The sequence below is a fragment of the Drosophila takahashii genome, chromosome 3R (assembly GCF_030179915.1).
Source record: "Drosophila takahashii strain IR98-3 E-12201 chromosome 3R, DtakHiC1v2, whole genome shotgun sequence".
Classification (NCBI taxonomy): domain Eukaryota; kingdom Metazoa; phylum Arthropoda; class Insecta; order Diptera; family Drosophilidae; genus Drosophila; species Drosophila takahashii.
In genome coordinates this window covers 30,082,225-30,099,506 of record NC_091681.1, presented here as the reverse complement: position 1 = coordinate 30,099,506, position 17,282 = coordinate 30,082,225, and the positions used below count along the sequence as shown (strand labels likewise).

The 17,282-nt window shown below is 44.3% G+C and overlaps 10 protein-coding genes across 20 annotated transcripts in view; 6 read left to right on the top strand and 4 right to left on the bottom strand.

The window, feature by feature from the left end:
- Window positions 1-26: 26 nt before the first annotated feature.
- On the top strand, window positions 27-874 carry RpS19b (Ribosomal protein S19b). 2 transcript variants are annotated; one of them, XM_070216633.1, is made up of 3 exons: window positions 27-139; window positions 211-520; window positions 582-874. In XM_070216633.1, exons 2-3 carry the CDS (start codon window positions 215-217, stop codon window positions 741-743), a joined length of 468 nt encoding a protein of 155 aa, XP_070072734.1. In that variant the 5' UTR covers window positions 27-139; window positions 211-214; the 3' UTR covers window positions 744-874. The 2 variants fall into 2 exon arrangements, with proteins under 2 accessions (XP_070072734.1, XP_070072733.1); XM_070216632.1 differs by having other exon boundaries at window positions 44-139; window positions 191-520.
- A 180-nt stretch (window positions 875-1,054) lies between these two features.
- On the bottom strand, window positions 1,055-2,178 carry LOC108065436 (uncharacterized). The gene is made up of 2 exons (XM_017153432.3): window positions 1,788-2,178; window positions 1,055-1,734 (listed from the first exon to the last, which is right to left on the bottom strand). The coding sequence occupies exons 1-2, from the start codon at window positions 2,067-2,069 to the stop codon at window positions 1,150-1,152; spliced, it is 867 nt and encodes a 288-aa protein (XP_017008921.2). The 5' UTR covers window positions 2,070-2,178; the 3' UTR covers window positions 1,055-1,149.
- Window positions 2,179-2,481: 303 nt separating this feature from the next.
- Rpt2 (26S proteasome regulatory subunit Rpt2) lies at window positions 2,482-4,183 on the top strand. Its single transcript, XM_017153398.3, has 2 exons — window positions 2,482-2,662; window positions 2,723-4,183. Exons 1-2 carry the CDS (start codon window positions 2,660-2,662, stop codon window positions 4,037-4,039), a joined length of 1,320 nt encoding a protein of 439 aa, XP_017008887.1. The 5' UTR covers window positions 2,482-2,659; the 3' UTR covers window positions 4,040-4,183.
- Window positions 4,029-4,728, bottom strand: LOC108065412 (uncharacterized). Its single transcript, XM_017153400.3, has 2 exons — window positions 4,568-4,728; window positions 4,029-4,475 (listed from the first exon to the last, which is right to left on the bottom strand). Exons 1-2 carry the CDS (start codon window positions 4,655-4,657, stop codon window positions 4,101-4,103), a joined length of 465 nt encoding a protein of 154 aa, XP_017008889.2. The 5' UTR covers window positions 4,658-4,728; the 3' UTR covers window positions 4,029-4,100.
- A 22-nt stretch (window positions 4,729-4,750) lies between these two features.
- LOC108065410 (putative OPA3-like protein CG13603) lies at window positions 4,751-5,595 on the top strand. Its single transcript, XM_017153399.3, has 4 exons — window positions 4,751-4,890; window positions 4,945-5,131; window positions 5,182-5,350; window positions 5,418-5,595. The coding sequence occupies exons 2-4, from the start codon at window positions 4,990-4,992 to the stop codon at window positions 5,593-5,595; spliced, it is 489 nt and encodes a 162-aa protein (XP_017008888.2). The 5' UTR covers window positions 4,751-4,890; window positions 4,945-4,989.
- Window positions 5,596-5,653: 58 nt separating this feature from the next.
- Window positions 5,654-6,211, top strand: LOC108065413 (putative OPA3-like protein CG43998). The gene is made up of 2 exons (XM_017153401.3): window positions 5,654-5,964; window positions 6,020-6,211. Exons 1-2 carry the CDS (start codon window positions 5,654-5,656, stop codon window positions 6,156-6,158), a joined length of 450 nt encoding a protein of 149 aa, XP_017008890.2. The 3' UTR covers window positions 6,159-6,211.
- Window positions 6,212-7,233: 1,022 nt separating this feature from the next.
- Window positions 7,234-8,492, top strand: LOC108065420 (putative OPA3-like protein CG13603). Its single transcript, XM_017153412.3, has 4 exons — window positions 7,234-7,450; window positions 7,509-7,677; window positions 7,734-7,876; window positions 7,938-8,492. Exons 1-4 carry the CDS (start codon window positions 7,309-7,311, stop codon window positions 8,234-8,236), a joined length of 753 nt encoding a protein of 250 aa, XP_017008901.2. The 5' UTR covers window positions 7,234-7,308; the 3' UTR covers window positions 8,237-8,492.
- Ndc1 (Nuclear division cycle 1) lies at window positions 8,411-10,417 on the bottom strand. The gene is made up of 2 exons (XM_017153411.3): window positions 9,914-10,417; window positions 8,411-9,859 (listed from the first exon to the last, which is right to left on the bottom strand). The coding sequence occupies exons 1-2, from the start codon at window positions 10,309-10,311 to the stop codon at window positions 8,518-8,520; spliced, it is 1,740 nt and encodes a 579-aa protein (XP_017008900.2). The 5' UTR covers window positions 10,312-10,417; the 3' UTR covers window positions 8,411-8,517.
- A 66-nt stretch (window positions 10,418-10,483) lies between these two features.
- On the bottom strand, window positions 10,484-11,401 carry LOC108065292 (very long chain fatty acid elongase F). 2 transcript variants are annotated; one of them, XM_017153218.3, is made up of 2 exons: window positions 11,128-11,401; window positions 10,484-11,067 (listed from the first exon to the last, which is right to left on the bottom strand). In XM_017153218.3, exons 1-2 carry the CDS (start codon window positions 11,341-11,343, stop codon window positions 10,522-10,524), a joined length of 762 nt encoding a protein of 253 aa, XP_017008707.2. In that variant the 5' UTR covers window positions 11,344-11,401; the 3' UTR covers window positions 10,484-10,521. The 2 variants fall into 2 exon arrangements, with proteins under 2 accessions (XP_017008707.2, XP_070074013.1); XM_070217912.1 differs by having other exon boundaries at window positions 10,484-11,081; window positions 11,128-11,263.
- Window positions 11,402-11,688: 287 nt separating this feature from the next.
- sba (six-banded) overlaps window positions 11,689-17,282 on the top strand; it is a 31,457-nt gene continuing 25,863 nt past the window's right edge. For 6 of the 9 annotated variants that reach the window (XM_070217911.1, XM_017153275.3, XM_070217910.1 and 3 more), the window contains exons 1-3: window positions 11,699-11,837; window positions 13,281-13,533; window positions 14,548-15,331. In XM_070217911.1, coding sequence (XP_070074012.1) covers window positions 14,592-15,331 — 740 coding nt within the window. In that variant the 5' untranslated portion in view covers window positions 11,699-11,837; window positions 13,281-13,533; window positions 14,548-14,591. Of the gene's footprint in view, window positions 11,838-13,280; window positions 13,534-14,547; window positions 15,332-17,282 lie in introns of all 9 variants that reach the window. The other 3 variants (XM_070217908.1, XM_070217907.1, XM_070217909.1) reach the window with 3 other exon arrangements.

The window sequence follows — 17,282 nt, the reverse complement described above, 5'->3', positions numbered from 1 at the left end:
ATCGTTCCAATTTAAACAGTCAAGAATACGAACAGTATTTCCGGTTCAGTAATTAGGTCACACTGGCAAATGTCACTTAAACGTCCATTTTGGCAAAAAGTCGGCGAAAAAGCAGGAGCAAGAAACTAATTTCTGAAAGGTAAAAACTTATTTTATCCCACAAAAAAAAAACTCACTACACCCATAAAAGTATTTTAAAAACGAAATCAGCAAAATGCCGGGTGTAACAGTGAAGGATGTAGACCAGCACGTGCTGACAAAAGCTTTGGCTGGTTTTTTGAAGAAATCTGGAAAAGTCGTAGTGCCCGAGCAGGCCGATTACATTAAGACGGCCAAGTTCAAGGAGACTGGGCCTACCGACGCCGATTGGTTCTACAATCGCTGTGCCTCCATCATGAGGCACCTGTACCTGCGCAGCCCCTCCGGCGTGGCGGCCTTGACCAAAGTCTACGGAGGACGCAAGCGCAACGGAGTCCATCCGGCTAAGTACTGTCGCTCCTCGGACGGCTGCATTCGCAAGGTGAGTGGGAAAGGGGAGTAATTTAAGGGTGTAATGATCACAAGATTATATCCCCCTTTAGGCTCTTCAAGCCTTGGAAACTGCTCGCATGGTGGAGAAGCATCCGGATGGGGGTCGCAAGCTGAGCTCACTGGGCCAACGTGACTTGGATCGCATTGCCAACAGGATTGTGGCCAAGCAGCGAGAGGCCACTGCTCCATGTTCGATAATTATCACTACTTAAAAGCTACTAAATATCACTTTACAAGGCATTTATAATTGATAAAAAAAACATTTTAAGACTTCAGACTTTGCATTTAAATCACTTTTCATTCAAAATAATATTTATATCTTAAAAAACATTTTAAGACTTCAGGCTGTGCATTTAAATATCTTTTTATCCAAATATTAATATTGACACTTTTTTTTAATACATTCCACTATACATTCAGAACACATTCTTAAACTATCAACCAGCTTAAAAATACCCTAATAATACTAGAAACCTTTTAACACAATACACAATTATAATAACAGAAAAAAAAGCACACGAAATTACAGAAAATTAATTGATATTTTATTCTTGGCACTTGCACAAACGGGACGAATATCTTATGATAGCCCTTTAAATTTAAAAAATACAAAAAATATTAGCTAGACCACATATCTCCGGTCTTTTGATTTGCAGGCGCTCTGAAGCCGCGAACTATGACCTCGGATTGCCACCATCCACTCAAATCCTTGGTTTCCTTCAAAGAGTTGTTAGTCCTGCTATCTTCTCTTTCAGTCTTGTCCAGATTCAGCAGGCCAAGATCCTGGTAAATGTCCAACTCCTTGCAGCAGCGTAGTTCAGTCGACATGTTCTCGTTTTCGTGCAGGAGATGCAGATGGACGTTCTTACAACTACGTGGCAGTTGGCTCAAAACGTCCTTGGGAATAAGATTAGCTGAGTCATGTGCATTTTCGGCCCCCTTAAAGAGTTCCATTTCCAGGAACACATTGGTGGCATTCAGGTCGGTGGAGAAGAGGGTGTACAGCTCCTCGCAGGTGAGCAGGCGGAGCAGCGCCTGGTTTATGCGACCCTCCGGCAGAGCATGATGCTCGCAAAAGTGATCCCTGGATATGGCATCATGTGGTATGTGCAGGGTATAGGCCTCCGAGGGCATAAAGGTGTTATTGCCGAACAGAAACCGCAGGCTCTTCACTCCCGACGTCCTGAAGGCTTGTCTAATGAGCTGTTGTTATGAGAAGGTATTAAAATAGATAATTTATCATAAGTAAAACGCACCTCTCTCATATCACTAATGGACTCCTTGGTGGCCTTGGCCTTGGAGCGCTGCTGATTCAGTTGGTAGTGGGCAAAGGACTCCTGGTTCGCGGATTCCCCCGATTCCTCCGCCTCAGACCATTTTTCCACATAATACTTGTACGTTTTGTACACGAAGGGAATTTGGCGGCGTTGGAAAAGCAAGAAATCCAGGATGCCATTAACAAACTCCGCCGCCGTGCCGGTGGTGAGAACCTCAATGTTGTCCAGCTTGAGATCGATATTCTTGACATTTTGATCCATGAACAGGCGGTATTGCAATAAATTTAAACAATTTCGACAATGCGCGGTAGAAACCAAACAATAAACAAATTTCGGGTGCTGCCAGACTGCTTAACTGTGTCTGTTCACAGTTATCGATAAATATGTAAAGCGTGACTGTTAAATTAAGCTGTTTCCACTGGAAATGTAATTTATGTAAAATATTTCTGCATAAAATTAATTATTATTAAATAATTTATTTATTTATTTATAAAAATTAAATTACAGTGTAAAACTATGATCTAACTGAAAAGGAAATTTAGAGCGCTAGCAACTAAGTCTTTCGGCTCGACTGGTCGCATTAAATAAAATAATAACCATTAAAAATAAATCATTTTACTAATTATCACATTTTAAAACAAAATCCAAGTGTTCCAGCATTCCTTGCCTTTCGAACTTGTGACTAAATTCTTAAAAATATTTGTTCACCACCCAACAAAGTTGCCAGACTGTCGTGTTCCGTGAGTACGGCAGCCCCGCAGCCGCAGTGACTAGTGGAAATTTTTGTTGCCGACAAATAAAGAGTGAAAAAGTTCATTAAAGGTTGAGAAAAGCAGCAGCACAAAAGCAAAATGGTAAGGTAAAACTCGAAAATAATCAAGCATTAACTAACAATTGAAAAACCCCCTTTACAGGGACAAAACCAATCGGCCCAAGGCGGCGCTGGCGACAAGAAGGATGACAAGGACAAAAAGAAGAAGTACGAGCCTCCAATCCCAACGCGCGTTGGCAAGAAGAAGCGGCGCGCCAAGGGTCCCGATGCGGCGATGAAGCTGCCCCAGGTGACGCCCCACACCCGCTGCCGCCTGAAGCTGCTCAAGCTGGAGCGGATCAAGGACTACCTGATGATGGAGGACGAGTTCATTCGCAACCAGGAGCGCCTGAAGCCGCAGGACGAGAAGAACGAGGAGGAGCGCTCCAAGGTGGACGATCTGCGCGGCACTCCCATGTCCGTGGGCAATCTGGAGGAGATTATCGACGACAATCATGCCATTGTCTCCACCTCGGTGGGTTCCGAGCACTACGTGAGCATCCTGTCCTTCGTGGACAAGGATCAACTGGAGCCGGGCTGCTCCGTGCTGCTCAACCACAAGGTGCACGCAGTGGTGGGCGTCCTGAGCGACGACACCGATCCCATGGTCACGGTGATGAAGCTGGAGAAGGCGCCGCAGGAAACGTATGCGGATATCGGTGGCTTGGACACCCAGATCCAGGAGATCAAGGAGTCCGTCGAGCTGCCCCTCACCCATCCCGAGTACTACGAGGAGATGGGCATCAAGCCGCCCAAGGGCGTCATTCTCTATGGACCTCCCGGCACGGGCAAGACCCTGCTGGCCAAGGCGGTGGCCAATCAGACCTCGGCCACTTTCCTGCGCGTCGTGGGCTCTGAGCTCATCCAGAAGTACCTGGGCGACGGTCCCAAACTGGTGCGAGAGCTCTTCCGCGTGGCCGAGGAGCATGCGCCGTCCATTGTGTTCATCGACGAAATCGATGCGGTGGGCACAAAGCGGTACGACTCGAATTCTGGAGGAGAGCGCGAGATTCAGCGTACGATGTTGGAGCTGCTCAACCAGCTGGATGGCTTCGATTCGCGCGGCGATGTCAAGGTGATCATGGCCACCAATCGCATTGAAACTCTTGACCCAGCGCTGATTCGCCCGGGCCGAATTGACCGAAAGATCGAGTTCCCGCTGCCCGATGAGAAGACCAAGCGACGCATTTTCACCATCCACACGTCGCGCATGACGCTGGCCGAGGATGTGAACCTCAGCGAACTGATCATGGCCAAGGATGATCTTTCGGGCGCCGACATCAAGGCCATCTGCACGGAGGCGGGATTGATGGCGCTGCGCGAGCGACGCATGAAGGTGACCAACGAGGACTTCAAGAAGTCCAAGGAGAGCGTCCTGTACCGAAAGAAGGAGGGCACGCCCGAGGGTCTTTACTTATAAGTCGCAAACAGATATATATATTTTCAGTTAATTTTGATAATTCCCTAAAAAAACACATGCATTAAACCACATTAACACTAGAAACGTTGGTCGAAGTGAATAAATTTGTAGTGGCTGGGAGTTGCTGCGCCAGTTTTTCCAGCAGTTCGTCTATGTAGGTCTTTTGTTTACTGGATATTACGCTAAGAGGAGCTCCCTGATGTTCTAGATATTTAAAGTGTTCTTTATCTGTGGCATCTGCTAGCTTAAGTTCTTCGTAGGCCTCTTGTTCTGCCTTAAGTTCTACATTTCCGGCAACCGCATTTTTTATTGTTTCATAGAAGGCACTCAGTTTGGCCAGTTCAAAGCCAGTTTTGAATCCATTTTCAAAGCCCTCGTCGAAGCTGTCCTGGAAGACCTTCTCCCTTCCATCGGCAATGCCATCTGCATAGCTTATCTTGAAAAAGAAAGAGTATTTATAAGACGTAATATTAAAGAACGTGATTTCATCATGAGAGCTGGCCACGCGAAAGGCGAATTTGAACCTACCTTGGCCACTTTTTCCTGCACGCGTTGGTAATTCGTAGAGCTGATCTCTTTGAAGTCGGTTTCTTCATCGGAATCTTCCAAAGTCGACATTGTTTTGAGAATAAATATAATAACAAACCACAAAATTTATTGTTCACAACAGGTGTGACCGGGTTTTAAATGCCAAAAATTACCAATTTTTATAAAATAAACAAGCACAATAAATTTGAATATATTTTACAGTTTTTTTTTAACTATCAGAGAATTAAAATAAAGGTCTTAAGTTGTAGATACGGTTAAAAATAGCGATTACGGTGAAAAAATATATATTTTCCCCCCTCTAGGTATTTGAAATCTCCTAAAAAAAACTAACATATTTTAAATTTCAAAATTTTCAGTTATAGTAACCGCAGTCAATTAAGTCGAAATTAGGAAATTGCATAATGGTTGTGGGCGCTTTTCCACTGGGAAAACTCGCATTGCTGGCCATCAAGCACATTAGCAAGCCCATCGGAAATCTGATCAAGCGAACAGCCCAAAATAATCCGTCATTTAAGAGCTTGGTTGTTTCTCCGCCAGCAAGATGTAAGTTGTCCCTCAAGAATTCCCATTGATTTTTAGATAATCCTTTTCAGTATATCACGTAATCGATGTGCGTTCGAAAATGTGGATGCTGGGATTGGGACAACCACGTATTATTCCTCCCTTAACAGATGCGATGACAATTCAAATGGGCGGCGATATCCTGGGCGAGTTGGTCATCTTTCTAATTGGTGCTTCGCTCTTGATAGGAGAGTTCTCAAGGTGGGTACTTCTAAAAATTATAAATAACATTTTTTTTAATAATTTTTTTACACTTTAAACATCTTAGGCAATCAAAGAACGACAGAATAAAACACGAAAAGCACAAGATTCATACGGAGAAACTGGAGGAAAGAATTTGTGACCTTACCAACAAGGTTTCCCGACAGGCCAAGGAAATAAGTCAACTCAAGTCGATGGTAGGACTCAGAGAATACAACGATCGGGGGGATTCAGAATGTTACTAAACTGGCTTAGAGAAACCATTCAAATCGCCTTTCAATTCGTACAAAATTCAAAGTTACGATGGTGATTGGCAGTTTTCCAGTGGGGAAACTCTTAATTTTTGGCATGAAACGGGTCAGCAAGCCATTTGGCGATCTCCTCATGTGGATGGGCAAGCATCATCCCTTCATCCGGCACTACGTCATCATTCCGCCAGCGCAGCTTTATAATACCTTTGAGGTTAGGTCAAAACTTAGGATGCTGCGATTGAAACAACCCAGGCAGATCCCACGTCTCTCACCTCCGATCGCCACCAGATTGGGCGCCGATATGCTGAGCGAGGCCTTTGTGTTTGGTATAGGTCTCGGATTTATCTACTACGAGGTTTCAAAGTATGTATAATACAATTTTAAAAACTAACCTCTTTAATACAGATATTTCCTTTAGAACATATAAAAAGAATCAAAAGCAAAACCAGGAAATTGAGGATCAGAGAAAAGCTCTAGATAAACGCGTTGACTGTATTAGTGCAGATGTGGAGCAGCAGGAAAAGGAAATTAAGTGGATAAGGGCAGCCCTGAAATAATGCAAATTTTAATAATTTTATATGGAATTTAAAAGATTGTTTATCCCCTTGGATCAATATTGTTTGTTGACGAGAAATATAGGGGAGAGTGGGGGAATTTCGTCACAGGGGCAATTTCGTCACCTGCAATATCTCGGAATCCATAAGTCGTAAAAATATATAATTTTTTTGTTTTAGTCCTTCAAGACGGCCAGACACAACCAATGCATTTGTTTTGCACAGAAGGCCAAGATAATTAAGCTATAATATTAAATGTGTTTTAACAGTTCAAAAGCTACATTTAGTTCTCGACGAAATTTTTTCTGTATGCCACAATTCAAAAGGAATAAGATACACGATTTGTTATATAATACACAGTGCTATAATGTGCATTTCTGCGTCAGTGATTTTTAACTTCGCGCCTATTTTCGCAAGAAAAATAATTATTTCTAAAAAAGTACGGTCTGGGGAAATTTCGCCACCCTACGCTTAGGGTAAATTCGCACCTATTTTAAATACATATTTTTATATTTGACGAGCTGGCTAACGAACAGACTACCAGCAGCAGCAACAAATATAGGACGTCAACAAAAATGGTACGCTTGATCAGTGTAGCATATTTTCAGGCGTTAAACTCCCTACATTTTTCAGGTGACGAAATTTCCCCAGTTGTGTGGTGATTTTACCCCCCTGTGTGGTGAGATTGCCCCAGTATATTGGTTTTACATTTTATTTTTTTATAAATCACCAAGCTAATTAAAAAAATAGGGGAATGTCACATTTTAAAGCTTGGTGCTAACCGCATTCAACAATAAAAATAGAAATATGATAACGTGTCTCAAGATGGACAAAAAATAGCTTTGAAAAAATGCTGACGAAATTCCCCCACTCTCCCCTACTAAATTAATTTATTTAATATTTTACTAGCATTCATAAAGGCTTCTAAAATATTATTGGAAAATATTAATATTTTTAAAAAATGTAACGGTTACATAACAAAATCAAATGGGCTTCTGAAATATTTTTAGGAAATAAAAATATTTTAAAAAAATGTAACGGTTACATTAAGACTTTCGATTGGCCATCACTAACAGCCTGCCTATCGCCACCTCGTACACATCTCTAATTTTGCACGAATATTTTGTAATAGTTATTATTAAAAAGCGAAATAATGGTTATTGGCGTCTTCCCGGCGGCCAAGCTCGGCGTCTTGGCCATCAAGCAGATCAGCAAGCCGATAGCCAATGTGATAAAGTCCAATGCCAAGTCGAGTCCCTTCTTCAGGAAGTACATTTGCATGCCGCCGGCGCAGTGTAAGTTGGATTATCTTCGATTCGATGAGATTACTATATAATAATGCTAAATTTTCAGTCTACAATTGGGTGGAGGTGAAGACCAAGATGTGGGCTTTGAATATGGGAGGCCGGGTGAATGTTCCGCCGCTGAACGAGGCGATGGCCATTGAGCTGGGCGCCAATCTGCTGGGCGAATTCATCATCTTTACGATCGGAGCCGGTCTGCTGATCTTCGAGTACTCACGGTTGGTTCACTGGATATCTTGGTCTTCCCAGATCAATAATATTTCCCCCCTTTCAGTCAAACCATCAAGGAGAACAAGAAGAACGAATTGGCGCAGGCGGAGAAGATGGATTTGACCAACACGCTGACGGAGATGAGTTTCCGTCTAGAGCGACAGGATGCGCAGATTCGCGAGATGACGCGAGTGCTGGCCGATCTAGGTTACATTTTCTCCTACCCCTAAAATTTATATAAGTTAATCTAAGCCATATTTCCCTTCAGATTCCCGCAACATCTTCCGCTGGCACAAGGAGCCCATTCAGGAGTACGTGCCCTTTGATCCCAGCACTCCCGATCAGAGCGCCAGCTCCAGAAGCCCCAAAACCCTCGCCAGTTTGTATGATCCGCAGGGCGGCATGGCCTTCCGGGCGCTGCACTTCCTGGACACGCAGATCTTTGTGGACGGACGCAATCGCAAGGCCAAGGAGGCCCTCCGGCATCTCGACGAGGTGGCCGAGCAGCTGGAGCAATCCTTGGGTGAGGCAGCCACTGTCACCTTGCCAGCGAAAGCAGAGCTCTGACCCAATCGCCGGCTGGAAGAGGATGTGGCCCTGCTCATGATGGCCGTGGCCATGGAGGAGCAGTGAGGAGCTGGACTGCCACCGCTTGTACACAGACCATTTCATCCCTGCTAGTAGTTATGATCAAATCGCGTGTTACCATTTCGTACTCTAAGTGAAAAAGTCAATAGTTGCGTATAACTATTGTACGTTTAGTAGTTATATTTATTAATTTTTATTGTTACCGCAGACAACAACTAAAGAAAGAGATGCAAAACAGTGTAAATAATGATGGATGGGTTTTACTCCTGGCAGATGAGATCCTGCATTTGCCGCAGTTCCTCGCCGGGTGGCAAAAGATCCGCGAGGTAATCACCGAAGGAGTGGCAAATGGCGTAAAGGCTGCGACGCACAGCGCATCGTAGAACATTGAAACTGGAGCTGTTTGCCTTCAGATTGCCAATCACGCTGCTCAGCTTCTCCAGTTCGTTGCGCAGCTTGTTTATCGCCTTGATGATGGCCGGCAAATCGTTCTGCACCACGCCATAGGGATCTTCTTTTAAAGAGGCCACGCAAATCTGCGCCAGAGCCTGAGTCATGTACACCACAGGCAAACAATTGGCCAGCAGGAAGGTGGTTTTCGAGCCCTCGGGTTCGTTGAACAGGTAGACAATGCCGGGAATTCGCTGCACCAAGCGTTGAACAGCCATTTCCAGCTGCGTGGACACTCGCTCACACCAGTTGGGCACATGGCGAATGCCATCCGCTGGCCGATCCACTGCATCCTCGCTTCTCGGCGACACAATGGGTCGAATGCCGTGCATTTGGTTGTACTGACGCAGCAGCAGCTTCTCGGCCATCAGGCTGGCTGATACAGTTTCGCTGATTTTCGGCATCATCGGCAGACTCTGGGCTCCCTTCAGCACACTGATCTTCTGCATGGATTCGCTGAGTTCCTCGGTGAAGCTGCCCAGGATACTCAAGCACTGATCGCAGAGCGAACGCCAATTTGCTGGCCGATTGCCCGGTTCCGTCAGCTGGAAAATCTCCGCCCGCTGTGCTGAATCCTTTCGCAACGCCAACTTGTAGAAATAGTGAGCAGCCAGGCACTGCACCACGTACACGTTAAAAACTCCCAGTCCCGCCACCATGGTCACTTCCTGCTCGTGGGCAAAGGCCGCCCGCTGCTTGGTGACCACCAGCGGCAAATCTTCCGACAGCAGAATGCCGTAGAAGCAGCGCATGAGGTGCATGTTGCTCAGGATCTGAGCAGTCAGCAAATAGCCATAGAAAAGCAGCCGCCCATTGGTGGCTACGCCGAAGAAACCCTCCAAACGCTCATCAAAGTCCACAGAAAGCACTTGACTGATTTTGTGGCAAATCAGAGGTCCAAAGAGCCAAAAGACGAGCGTGTAGCTGAGCGTGGGCAGCAGGGATTTGACCAGAGAACGGGCCAAACTGGCGTAGATTAGTTCGCGCAATTTCTCACCCCTAGATTGCTCTACAATGGGGAACTCAATGGAGATCTCCTGGCGCATGTGAACGGAGACAAAGTAGTAGCAGCCGGCGGAGAGGCCCATGCCGAGGAGATAAACGTGGTAGGCACTCACGCATTCCTCTAAATAGCACTTGTAACGCAGGTGTCTGGATAAAAAGGAGAATTAGTATAGGAAATCAAAGCCAGAGAGCTACCCTTACTGATAATCCGTGTGCATGTAGCCCGTGTACAGCCAGGCGGTGAGGAATCCGACTAGGAGATGGGCGCCCAGGAAGAGCAGCTTGCGGGGACCGTAGTGAAGCAGCCACCGGTAGCGAGTGGGGCAGTAGGGACGCTCCGAGAGGTGCTGCTGGCACAGGGAGACGCCGTAGAGGACGACGGAGGCCACCAGCGGGATGCTGGCGAACCAGGTGTACCAGCTGGCCACCAGGCGCAGCGTGCCCGTCACCCAGGCGAGCGGATGGAGCAGCTGGAAGTTCACCGACAGTAGGAAGACGGTGAGCAGCAGGAATTGAATGGCCACGCTGAGCAGAACGGCGCGCAGGCAGCGGCCCAGGAGCAGCAGCTTGCAGGCGTTGCTGGAGGAGCTGGCGGACATGGTTACCGGTCAGAGCAGCTACTATTTATACGATTTTGCATGGAAAGTTCGCAAATATTTGCAAAATATTCGACGGTTGCCGGCAACGCGCGCGTTTTGTTGCACTCGATTAGAGATGGTAGTTAATCGATAACTTAATGGTCACGATAAAAGAATAACCCTAATGTGCAGTAACCGTTAGAAATTCAAATTTATTTTTTCATAAATAATTTAGTTCTCCTTAACCTTCGGTTGCACGTAGCACTGAAAGTAGAAATTGGCAAACATGATAAACATGACGGCGGCCGAGCAGCTGACCAGGAAGAGCAGGCCCTGCGAGGCGTCACACTCGCGCTGCATGGCGGTGAAGGCACAGTGGCCAAACATCAGGACGAACTGCATCATTTGCATGAGGGTTAAGTAGCGTTTCCAGCTCACAGTCTTGCCCTCCATCGCCGAATAGTAGTAGCCATACATGAAGATATGAACAATCACATTAAAGGAGCAGAGAAAAAAGAGGTGACCTCCGTAGCCCTGGAAACGAATGATAAGATATCCAACCGAGGGCATGAGCACGTGGTGAAACACGTGCAGGAAGGTTATTTGCGAGTACTTCTTGCGCAGCACACAGAAAAAGGTGTCCAGCAGGTCGACGATCTTGTTTATGTAGTAGGCGTAGCTAATGGTGCGCTCCCAGTTCTTCAGCGGATGATCCTGCGGCAGGATAGTCATGCAGCGTAGGTTGTACGGTCGAACCACAAACATGAAGTAGTATCCCTAAATGAAAAGTTCTTGAAGCGAATTTATGAGTGCATGGATTATATAAAATGAACTCACCGGCAACAACATCATCACATTGTAGAATATCTGGAACATATTGTAGCACTTGAGCACTCCTCGCAGATTGTACGGTTCGCGGTGCTCCATAAACTTCCTGCCCGCCTTAAAAACGACCAGCAAATAACCGAAGATGATAATCAGGATGGGTCCCGGTCCACTGGCCAACGGAAGTTGCTTGGAGTCCGCATAGGGTTTCTTAAAAATGTCGAACATTTCAAAAGCAATTTTAGTTTGCTTTATTTGATTTGACAGGCGAATAACTAAAAAAGGTTGGGCACTACTTTCACTTTCATTTTGATTGATTTTTGTAAAGGTTAAAAGACTGTATTTTTTAGTAAAAAATCAGTACTATATATCTTAATTTTTGAATAAATAATTTAAAAAGCTCTGTAATTCAAAATTAATTTAAATTTCCCAGTGGGTGTTGCCACCTTTTTTATTTTTAATTTTTATAAAGGACCAAGGCATATTCGATTACTTTATAATCGATTGATTCTGGCAACACCACGACTATCGATTAAACATCGATTCAGCTTTGGTATTTTGCAAACTTCCTCCTCCGGTCACATCACAATTTGTTGTTGTCGCGGTCGGAAAAGTGCACGGAGTTGCGGTCGTCGATTGCGTCGATTTTCCGTTAAATACAGCCTAAAAAATTCCAAAACAAATGCGCGCACTCGCCGCCGCCGAAAGAGCAGCGTTATAAGGTGTGTAAAAGGTCCAATTGGCCGCGCAAAAAAGTGAATAAAAGTACAAATTCATAAAGTTGATGAAAATTTTTCGTGTGCGCGTTTGCCAATGAGTGCGAGAGAGAGAGAGCCTGGCCAGAAGGAGAGCGAGAGAGAGCCATAATATTGCGTGAATCGAATCGAGCGACACAAAATTGTTGTAATTAATTCATATTTAATTGGCATTTGGCGTAATCCGAGTCTGTGCATAATAAAGCCCAAAACGAAGTGCAGTCGTCAGTTGTCAGTTGTGTGTGTGTACGTTTGTTGTGTGTTTTGTAGCGTAATGCGTATTGAGGTCACTTTGTACATATTATAGCAGCAGTAAACCGCAGCATAGGCACGCGTGTTGTATGTGTGTGTTTGTGCGATCCCACCGGGAAAGTGAGAAGGTGGTTCTTTGTGTGCTGAAAATCCTGTTCCTTTTAGCAGAAAGTGTTGGAAATCCTGTTTCTTTCAGCAGGCGACGGTGTAGGGAAAATGTAAATTCCCTAGGAAAACCACATAGAAACCTCATTTCCCCCTTACTTTTTGTGTCACCCCCGTGTATTTTGAAACCAGAGACGGAAGAAATGTAAGGGGTGAATGAGGTTTTGTCCCTTTCGCTTGTATGGAGAAACCTCTTGAAAATATGTTATTTTCCAGAGGAATGTTCCCGCTGGGATTGCCCAATACCCATACCAGTGCACCAAGATAGCCACCAATATTCGTTTTCATCCCACTGCCCAAGGCGAACAGCTGCTCTCCCCCCTCCCCCTCCCCTTCTCTTGTGTTGTTTGTGCGCTTAGCTGATCGCCGAAGCAGAACCACAGGGCAGGTGGTGGCGACTCTTGCCCACTGTACTGTCCACCGTTCAGCAGAAAAAAAAACAACTAAGCACGCATTAATTATACTACTTAAAAAACGGTCTGCAAATTGTGCCAAAGTAAAAACACAGAGAGGGGAGGGTAGAGAGGGAGAAAGAGAGAGTGGTGGAGTGCAGTGGTGTGGGTGATGTGACCCCCCCACTCCCACAACCTCCCCCTCGCCCGCTCTCTCCGCGCTCTTTGCTTTGGTGTCTTCATGCTCCATTCACCTACTTTTACGCGCTCTGCGCTCTCTGCTCTCCACTCTTCATTCGTTCGTTTTCTGAATTCCAAATGAAGTCATGAGCAGATTGTACACCAAAAGAAATATTCAAAACAAACACTAAAATCGTTAAAAATTGCTTAAAATGGATATAATTTAATATTTACCCTTATTAGTAGTTAAGGCAATTTACTGCGTTATAGGGTCTTTAGATTGCTGTAACGTACTCTAAACTATATAATACTTCTTATCTACAAATCATCATATCATATTGTTTCGCAAGAAAACCGCAAATCGTAAAGTTCTACATATGAAATTATGATTATTAATATTTTTAAAATTTAAATTCAATAGCTTAATTCTTACCGTGTACAACCAACAACACAACACGCAGCAAAACACAAAAGTCGTTGTCGCATTATTACAGCAAAAAGAAGCAGAGTGGCATACGAAATAATATTAATACAGAAAAAAAGTGAAATTAAGTGTTTTAAAAAAAAGAAACCATAAAATACATGAACATGACATGGCCGCGTCTCGTTTACACAATAACTCAAAATTAATTTAATATGCTGGCAAATGAGCAAAGCGAAAAGCACGCTAAAAGGTGAGCGGATAGCAGAATAAGGGGGAGAAACTTAACAACGCATAAATAACGAAAGGTGCGGCCTACGATTTGTCGTTTATACGATCGTCCAGTTAGCATTTTATCTATTTGACTGCGAGTACGGGTTTACGACCTTGTGTTTCTCTTGCTATAATGGATGTGCGTGAGATGGCGTATAAACCAGATTTAGACCACTTCCATGTTCATTACACGCGCAGCGCATAAACGCTGATTGGGCTTTCAATTCTGCTACTTTTGTAAGTGGTCAACTGGCGGGCCAAAACAAAGGCCGCAACGCAATTCCATTCGATTAAACTCGAGGCCCCTGAGTCAACTGAAAAAACTGAGAAAACCCAAAGACAAAGCCCTCCGATTGGCATGATGGTGTCATGCCAAGAAGATTTGCACTGAAACCAAAGAAGGGTTAATACCCATACCATAGCATAAAGTTACATATTAGATTGACAATAACATTTGAAGATCCAAGAACATGAATTCCTATGTGATTACGACAATTTGCCATTTTTTCCTTCAAGATAAATCGGATTACATTTTTAAAATTTTAAATGAAAATTTTAAAATGAAAAGAATTTTATATATAAACTAGGAATATAATTTTAATAAGAATAATAACCTTTGAAGACCCAATAACATGAATTCCTAAATCTTTTTTTTTTTTAAAGGAACGAACGCTTTTCCCTTAAGTTAAACAAATGTATTCATATTCTTAAACGATAGGAATTTATTTGAATTATTAGTTTATCAAGAAATATTTAAAATATAAAGACTTAATTACTTTTAAACTTTTATTAAAAGTGTCTTTTTAATAAATTTCTTAATAAATAAATAATTCATATAAATTCTAATCGTTAAAGAACATGTATATTATTTTATATTTTAAAAGGAATTCTACTATTATAGAATGAAATTCAATTGAAATAAATATTCCCTGAGCTTGAAGACTCTATCACTGTGACTGTGATTCATGAGACAATTTCCCTGAAATCTTTGCAGGCCCTAAATCGCGAAGGCGCTCCTAAACGGCTGCTGTTATCGCCATGGCCGCCGCATCTGCTGGCCAGCAACAGCAGCAACATCAGCACCAGCACAAGCTGAATATTGTTGGGAACGCTGAGACAGCGATCAGCGAGATGCATCACCAACAGCAGCAGCAGCAAATGTTGCCGTTGCACCAGCATCAGCAGCAGCAACCGCAGCAACATCATCAGTTTTTCCAGCAGCAACAGACAAAATTTGTATCGCGGGTCGTTACAAGTGCATCGGTGCAACAGCAGCAGCAACAACAGCAGCAGCATACGCAACAGATATTACCAGCTGGCTTGGTAAATGGCAACGGCAGCGGCAACATGATGCAAGTAACCAATCTGCATCTGCAACAGCAGCAGCAGCAACAACAGCAGCAGCAGCGCACCAGTCAGCAGCAGCATATATTTGTCTGCCCCACCAGCAACCAGCAACTCCTTCTGCAACACCAACAGCAGCAGCAGCAACAAACCAAACAGCGCCAGGCGCAAATAAAGTTGCCAATAAAGTCAACGGCAACGGCAGGAGTAACGGCAGCAACTGTTGCTGCTGCTGGGGCAACGCATTGCATGCCGACAACAATTGCATCGCGTCAAATGAGTCAGAACAATCAGCTCTATGCCAAGAATGTTGCCAAAGCCAACAATGCCAGTAGCAATGGTAGCAACAGGAAGACGCCGACTGCTGGCTACAATGGAAATTTGGCCCCAGGCTGGCGTCGCTTGACCAACAACAATGAGGTGGCCTACATCAGGTAAATACAGGATATCTCCTAGTTGAGCACTCCTCACGGAGGTTACCCCTTGTTTTACTATCGACATGACATTTACAGCACTTTGGGGGCCCGGGCTAAAAGTCAATCTGGTTATTGTCTGGCGAACGCAAACGCATTCGAGAAGCCATAAAAATGTTCAGCGATCCCCTCGGTCGGTACAGGAAATGCCACTGTCCAAGGGGGTCAGAGGCGGCGAAGGGGGGCGATACATACATACTTGTTGTTTAGTGGGCGTCTGGGGGGTTGCAGTAGTCGTGTCAGAAATGTTTTTGCAACAAGGCACAATGGCAACAACTAGCAACCATCAACGACTCGAGGGTAAATATTTACCTGGCATTATCTGCGAGTTATCATCAAGCACACATAATTACAAACTCAAATAAAATGTTTACTCAGATATGCTGAAAAGCATGCCCTGGGTACTTGTAATTGTTCTCGCTGTCCAATTTGCCTCAGGGCCAAAAACGGGGGGGGGGCTACAGTGTTTTTCCCCCGGTTTTTGGGCTCTGCGCAAACAGTTTGCCAGCTTGTGGCCGTGTTGTTGCCGATGTTGGGTAATTGTTGATTTTATAAGTGGCTGGCACTTCTGAGTGCTTGACTCGTCTCGTTCTGGGATAGTTTCCCTCGCAGCTGTTGCCCAAGGCTCATTTGCCCAGAAAGGGTTGTGGGTTCTGCTGGGATAACTGCTTTTCGAACCACTTGTAAGGATTATGGTTGCGAATAGCCCGCTCGATTGGCAGATTGAAAGCTTACCGGGGGGCAAAACTGTGTTTGTTTTTCGAGTTCCAAGTTCCAAGCCGAGATTCTCATTATGACAGCCATCATTATGATTATTGGGCTTTGGAACTCGACTCACGTACTTGGAGCGTCAAGAAGTTGCAGCTTATCCGACGCAGTCCATTTACCGGCAATGTCACATTTCACTCAGTCAGCTAGTCACTCTTTGGGCCATTACCCCTCCATGGAAGGGCACACTTTGAGGGCACCGCTGGCTGCCACGTCCTTTGCCCACTGGCATTTACTTGTGCCCAGCGACGACATGACATCGTGTGTCAAGCGTTGTCATTGTCCACCAGCAACAGCAACTACAGCAGCTGCTGCTCATTTCCACGTTGCGTGTTGCTGCAGGGTTTCATCGGTTTGCCGGTTGCTATTTGCTGTTTGCCCAAGCGAACGGTCGCCATGGCCCCCTTGCAAATTTGCGAGCTGAGCATTCTTTTTCGTGTTTCGGTAAGTCAGATAACCCGTCTGCTGCGCCAGCGGTGTTGTCCGAATTCGGGTGACAACAATTGTTGGAAATTTGCAAAAAATATATGTGTCTTTTAGAAGTAAATACAATGAAAAAGGGGTACTAAAAGGGTAGCTGTTCCTTAAACCGGTCAATCAAAAAGAATAAAAGGTTATTGTTTAAAAAATATCAAAAATGTCCCTTAAAGTATCATATATTTTAAAAAGTGTCTGGCGCCCACATCTTTTTAGATTCCCAAAAATTTTAAATGCAATTTTTTTGTGTTTATTAATACCTATTATAATGTAAAAGATTTTTTCAAATCGGAACATTTACTAAAAAGTTATGAGCAATCATAAAATTCAAGCACTGCAAGCAGTTGATTTGTTGCACATCCTTTAACTGAGTAACGGGTATCTGATTGTCGAGCTACTCGATTTTAGCGTTCCCTCTTGTTTTATTTTCCTCCAATAACCTAATATTTATGGTAAATATTTTCCATATATTTTTCTAAACTCCTTAAACAGCCAAACCGGCAGCTCTGGGGTACAATGAATACCGCTTTTTGTTTAGCTTCCGTCCTTGCCGCGAGTAGTTCGCTCGTTGGCTACGTTTCGGCTATTTCTTGGAAAGAATGTTGCACAAATTGTGTACTAAATCAATAATTGTTGCGCAAGCATTTAAATCTTGTTTGGCTGTTGC

Coding starts and splice junctions, on each gene's coding strand:
- LOC108065436 (XM_017153432.3), bottom strand. CDS start 2,069: ATGGATCAAAATGTCAAGAATATCGATCTCAAGCTGGACAACATTGAG. Junction 1,735..1,787: donor CCATTAGTGATATGAGAGAG/GTGCGTTTTACT, acceptor TCATAACAACAG/CTCATTAGACAAGCCTTCAG.
- LOC108065413 (XM_017153401.3), top strand. CDS start 5,654: ATGGTGATTGGCAGTTTTCCAGTGGGGAAACTCTTAATTTTTGGCATG. Junction 5,965..6,019: donor ATCTACTACGAGGTTTCAAA/GTATGTATAATA, acceptor TATTTCCTTTAG/AACATATAAAAAGAATCAAA.
- LOC108065410 (XM_017153399.3), top strand. CDS start 4,990: ATGGTTGTGGGCGCTTTTCCACTGGGAAAACTCGCATTGCTGGCCATC. Junction 5,132..5,181: donor TGTTTCTCCGCCAGCAAGAT/GTAAGTTGTCCC, acceptor AATCCTTTTCAG/TATATCACGTAATCGATGTG. Junction 5,351..5,417: donor TTGATAGGAGAGTTCTCAAG/GTGGGTACTTCT, acceptor TAAACATCTTAG/GCAATCAAAGAACGACAGAA.
- Ndc1 (XM_017153411.3), bottom strand. CDS start 10,311: ATGTCCGCCAGCTCCTCCAGCAACGCCTGCAAGCTGCTGCTCCTGGGC. Junction 9,860..9,913: donor TACATGCACACGGATTATCA/GTAAGGGTAGCT, acceptor CTTTTTATCCAG/ACACCTGCGTTACAAGTGCT.
- RpS19b (XM_070216633.1), top strand. CDS start 215: ATGCCGGGTGTAACAGTGAAGGATGTAGACCAGCACGTGCTGACAAAA. Junction 521..581: donor CGGACGGCTGCATTCGCAAG/GTGAGTGGGAAA, acceptor ATCCCCCTTTAG/GCTCTTCAAGCCTTGGAAAC.
- LOC108065420 (XM_017153412.3), top strand. CDS start 7,309: ATGGTTATTGGCGTCTTCCCGGCGGCCAAGCTCGGCGTCTTGGCCATC. Junction 7,678..7,733: donor CTGATCTTCGAGTACTCACG/GTTGGTTCACTG, acceptor CCCCCCTTTCAG/TCAAACCATCAAGGAGAACA. Junction 7,877..7,937: donor GCGAGTGCTGGCCGATCTAG/GTTACATTTTCT, acceptor ATTTCCCTTCAG/ATTCCCGCAACATCTTCCGC.
- LOC108065412 (XM_017153400.3), bottom strand. CDS start 4,657: ATGTCGACTTTGGAAGATTCCGATGAAGAAACCGACTTCAAAGAGATC. Junction 4,476..4,567: donor TGCAGGAAAAAGTGGCCAAG/GTAGGTTCAAAT, acceptor TTCTTTTTCAAG/ATAAGCTATGCAGATGGCAT.
- LOC108065292 (XM_017153218.3), bottom strand. CDS start 11,343: ATGTTCGACATTTTTAAGAAACCCTATGCGGACTCCAAGCAACTTCCG. Junction 11,068..11,127: donor ATGTGATGATGTTGTTGCCG/GTGAGTTCATTT, acceptor CTTTTCATTTAG/GGATACTACTTCATGTTTGT.